This window comes from Aplysia californica, unplaced genomic scaffold (genome assembly GCF_000002075.1).
Source record: "Aplysia californica isolate F4 #8 unplaced genomic scaffold, AplCal3.0 scaffold00420, whole genome shotgun sequence".
In the NCBI taxonomy this organism is placed as follows: Eukaryota; Metazoa; Mollusca; class Gastropoda; order Aplysiida; family Aplysiidae; genus Aplysia; species Aplysia californica.
This window is the reverse complement of record NW_004797690.1, coordinates 633444-634593: the sequence shown is the minus strand read 5'-3', so window position 1 is coordinate 634593 and position 1150 is coordinate 633444. Positions and strand designations below refer to the sequence as shown.

The window sequence follows — 1150 nt, the reverse complement described above, 5'->3', positions numbered from 1 at the left end:
TCCATAGGTTGGTTTTTAATAACTAATAAACATTTTAAAAGGTCAATAATATTGTCTCGCAAATGATAACATACAAGACTAGCTTGCTCATTACATCTTGGTGACATTCACGAAGAACAAATAAGGCGTGACATTCGCGGAACATATAAGACCAGCTTGCTCATTACATCTTGGAGATATTCACACAGATAATAAACAAGCAAGACAAGCTTGCTCGTTACATAGTGATGACATTCACATACCACAAATAAACAAGACACACTTGCTCATTACATCTTGGTGACATTTACACAGATAATAAACAAACAAGACAAGCTTGCTCGTTACATTGTGAAGAAATTCACATATCACAAATAAACAAGACAAACTTACTCATTACATCTTGGTGACATTTATAGATTAAAAAACAAATACAAGGCAACCTCGCTCATTACATTTTGTTAAAATTCACACAGAAACAAGACAAGGTTGCTCATTACATCTTGGTCACATTCACACAGATAACAAAACAAGGAAAGCTCACTCATTACATTCACGGAACACAAATAAGACAAGCTTGCTTATTACATCTTTGTGATACATGTATTCACATATCACAAATAAACAAGATAAACTTGCTCATTACATCTTGTAGACATTCACTGATGGCGGGGTCATGACCGACAGCTGTTTCCTGGCCTTCTTTTTCCTTTCTTTCCTGTCCTGGTACTTAGTGACCAGGTACATGGTGCAGACCACCAGGAAGGCACCGCCGTACGCAGACGTGTCCATTCCCGTCAGGATATATCTGTAGAGAGATGATGGTGATGATGATGATTTTATTTTGTTTCCTTAATGGGCCTGGCGGACTCCACGAAGAAATCTTCGAGAGAGAGAGCGAGGGTCTTTTTCGGCTCCATTGTCAATATGCTTAGCTGTACCTCCACTCGTCCAAATAACTCCATTCGAATTGCCATTGTTCCTGTACATTCAAACATGTGTTTGACATCCTCCTTTTCATGGCCGCTTCTTCGGCAACATGGGCTGAGCTCTTCATTTACAAAGTTCTTATACCATCTTAAATTGGCGAGTAGAGGTGCCCCTTTGCTGTAATTTTGATGATGATGATGATGATGATGATGATGATGATGATGATGATGATGATGATGAT

General features: G+C 38.7%; 1 protein-coding gene across 1 annotated transcript in view; it reads right to left on the bottom strand.

Annotated features, from left to right (window-relative positions):
* The window catches only part of LOC101850586 (solute carrier organic anion transporter family member 2A1), a gene marked incomplete in the record, with an annotated part of 31789 nt that continues 30639 nt past the window's right edge, over positions 1–1150 (bottom strand). Inside the window, 1 exon segment of the mRNA XM_013085954.2 lies at positions 1–787. Coding sequence (XP_012941408.1) covers positions 622–787 — 166 coding nt within the window.